Below are 3,014 nucleotides of genomic sequence, written 5' to 3' on the forward strand. Positions count from 1 at the left end.
ATCACGATTTTCCGTTTTCTGTATCTATCTCCTATACTGTTATCTACATGAAGGCTTGCACGACTGAAAATACACACAATCAAAAAGAATATGTTAATGTTTCAATCCCCCTTTTTCCTTCTTTCTTCTTCCAGTTTATTTATAAAAATTTGGTAGTTGATTGAAGATGCTGAGTATTTAATTCACCGCCATATATAACCTAATTGCCAAATTGACTAGTAATTTCCAATCCTGTAACAAGTTGGTTGACCATGCACTGCCCTTTCGAGTAATAACTTTCATCCTTCCATTCTTCTCAGTTATGCCTTCGTTGCAGTCCCCACCACCTCTCTCTCGTCGTCCCTATAAATCGAATGAACTTTCTTCTGTAATACCCGTGGAAGTTTCCTCTACGGACGATCATGGATTCTATCCTCTTAAATTTCCACCGCCCAACATCTTCTGAAACCCTAGATTTTGGAAGAATTGTTCAGCACTCACCCACATCAGTTCTCAAGCCCAACACCCCAGAAGACATTTCTTCTTTGCTGAAAACCATATCTTCGTCCTCTCGTTACAACAGTCTAACAGTTGCGGCCAGAGGTGCAGGCCACTCTATTCACGGCCAAGCCCATGCGCTAGATGGTATCATTATAGACATGACTAGCCTACCGAAATGCATTAGAATCGGTAAAACCAAAGTGGGTAGTGATCAAAAAGATTGTTTCTTCGTAGATGTTGGTGGGGGAGTTCTCTGGGTTGAGGTTTTGGTGGAGACACTGAAACATGGTCTAGCTCCAAGATCATGGACCGATTATTTATTCCTTACCGTGGGCGGAACGCTTTCAGTTGGTGGCATTAGTGGGCAGACATTTAAGTATGGGCCTCAGATATGCAATGTCCTTGAAATGGATGTAATTACAGGTAATAGTGCGAGATTTTGTAGGATTCCACTTCAAGGTTTATTGTTTAATTTTCTGTCTTGCATGCTTTTTTATCATTATTTGGCTGTGACAGTACTGTATTTTTCTTAATTAATACAACTAAATCAAAATTAATTTCTTTCAACTCTCCTTGAGTTTAATGGTCGTTGCAGGAAGAGGAGATATTCTGACTTGTTCCAAAGATCAGAATTCAGAACTTTTTCATGGAGTTTTAGGTGGATTGGGACAGTTTGGGATTATCATAAGAGCAAGGGTCATTTTAGAGACCGCACCCGAGATGGTAAGTATATAATAAACATTGAAAACCATGTAACTGTTTCAATTGATGCTTTTCTGAGCAAAAAAAGAAAAGAAAATTTTGTCAAATACAGACTTTTATCCCCATTATCCTTTCAAAAGTGAGAGAGTTTATCATTATGCGATGATATATATGAGAATTGAATATTCCTTTTCCCTTAATTTGATATGTAGGTCAGATGTGTAAGACTGACCTACGATGATTTTAGTAAGTTTACTGGAGATCAAGAGCGTCTAATTTCAATGAAGGAGGTGGATTATGTAGAGGGTTTTATGAAGCTAAGTTGTAGCGAGAATAAACCATTAGATCACTTATCGTTTATCCCTTCAATTAGCGGGAGTACAGAAAGCAATGTAGAAAGAAGAAATGTGACTTATACCATTGAAATGGCAATGTATTATAATGGGGCAACAGACGCTCAACAGGTTGCTTTCTCATTCAAATTCTTATACATTTTCATAAGTAAGAGAATTTCATGGTCAATTGTTGTGAATGCAACTTCTGAACTTACTTACTTGCAGCTGATGGATCAAGTATTGTCACGACTGAGCACTTCAGTGTCCGCGATAAGCAGCCTTGACGTCTCCTATTTTGATTTCCTCAACCGTGTAAGGCAGGAGGAACTAAGACTTCGAAGTATTGGACTCTGGGAAGTACCTCATCCATGGCTAAATATGTTTGTGCCCAAGTCTCAAATAACTGCATTCCATGACCTTCTACTTAATGTCATTTCTTCTACCCCTATCAATGGACCAATATTAATTTATCCAATGCTCAGATGCAAGTACGTAGGACCCTCTCTCTCTCTCTAGATTTCTCTCTCCTTAGTCTTATTCCTATATATTGCATGTGTTTGCCTGCCTGCTGGGTGTGTCTGTATTGATCGATCCCTTACTTATTCTAAGTTAAACTTCTATAAATAATTTTTCCTTTTTTCATTTTAGGTGGAATCCTAAGATGTTTGTGATATTGCCAAGAGATGATGTTGATGGAGGGGAGTACATATTCTATGCAGTAGGACTACTTCGCTCTGCAGTGCCGCCTTCATGCCTACAGACGCTTCTTAACCAAAACCAGAAGATCATTATTGCTGCAACATCGAGACATACTGCTCAGGTCAATAGAATGGGAGTCGATAACCACACAACCACTGCAAAGGGGGAAATGAGATTGGATGAAGAGAGTGAAGAGAAAGTTGTGATGGGCACAATTGTAGATCAAAACCACATGGGTGCAAAGCAATATATACCGTATTATAGAGATGATAGTGAATGGAAGGACCATTTTGGAGAACATTGGGAGAGATTTGTGGCACTGAAATCTAAATTTGACCCTTTAAATATTTTGAGTCCTGGGCAAATGATTTTCAGGAGAAAGAGAAAAGAAGTTTAACGCCAACAAGTTTCAATTCTTATGGTAATTGGGGGATATATATATATATATATATATATATATATATTTACCTGGTCATTTGTTTCTGATTACAAAGGTTTTAGAACTTTTAACTACTTTGAGGCCAAGCTGGCGTTCAAATGATTTTCAAGAGGAAGAGAAAAGAAATTTAACGTCATAAAATGTATTTGATTCAGTTTCTTAGGGTAATTAAAATGGGGGGATGTATGTTTACCTAATCTTTTGTTTCTGACAACCAGCGCTGCAAATAGATCGATTCAAATATAGGTAGATCAAAGTTTGATTCATTTATATTCGAATGCAAATCAAATCTTATCCCTTGGATTTATATATGTTGGATTTGAATTGAATTCTGATTATAATCAGATATCGAACATTGG

The 3,014-nt window shown here is 37.5% G+C and overlaps 1 protein-coding gene across 1 annotated transcript; it reads left to right on the plus strand.

Annotated features, from left to right (window-relative positions):
• Positions 1-2,625, plus strand: LOC148878075 (cytokinin dehydrogenase 3-like). The gene is made up of 5 exons (XM_088965365.1): positions 1-903; positions 1,076-1,203; positions 1,395-1,646; positions 1,743-2,005; positions 2,166-2,625. The coding sequence occupies exons 1-5, from the start codon at positions 402-404 to the stop codon at positions 2,611-2,613; spliced, it is 1,593 nt and encodes a 530-aa protein (XP_088821491.1). The 5' UTR covers positions 1-401; the 3' UTR covers positions 2,614-2,625.
• Positions 2,626-3,014: the final 389 nt, after the last annotated feature.

This window comes from Nelumbo lutea, chromosome 1, assembly GCF_056320005.1.
Source record: "Nelumbo lutea isolate HS-2025 chromosome 1, American lotus-T2T, whole genome shotgun sequence".
In the NCBI taxonomy this organism is placed as follows: domain Eukaryota; kingdom Viridiplantae; phylum Streptophyta; class Magnoliopsida; order Proteales; family Nelumbonaceae; genus Nelumbo; species Nelumbo lutea.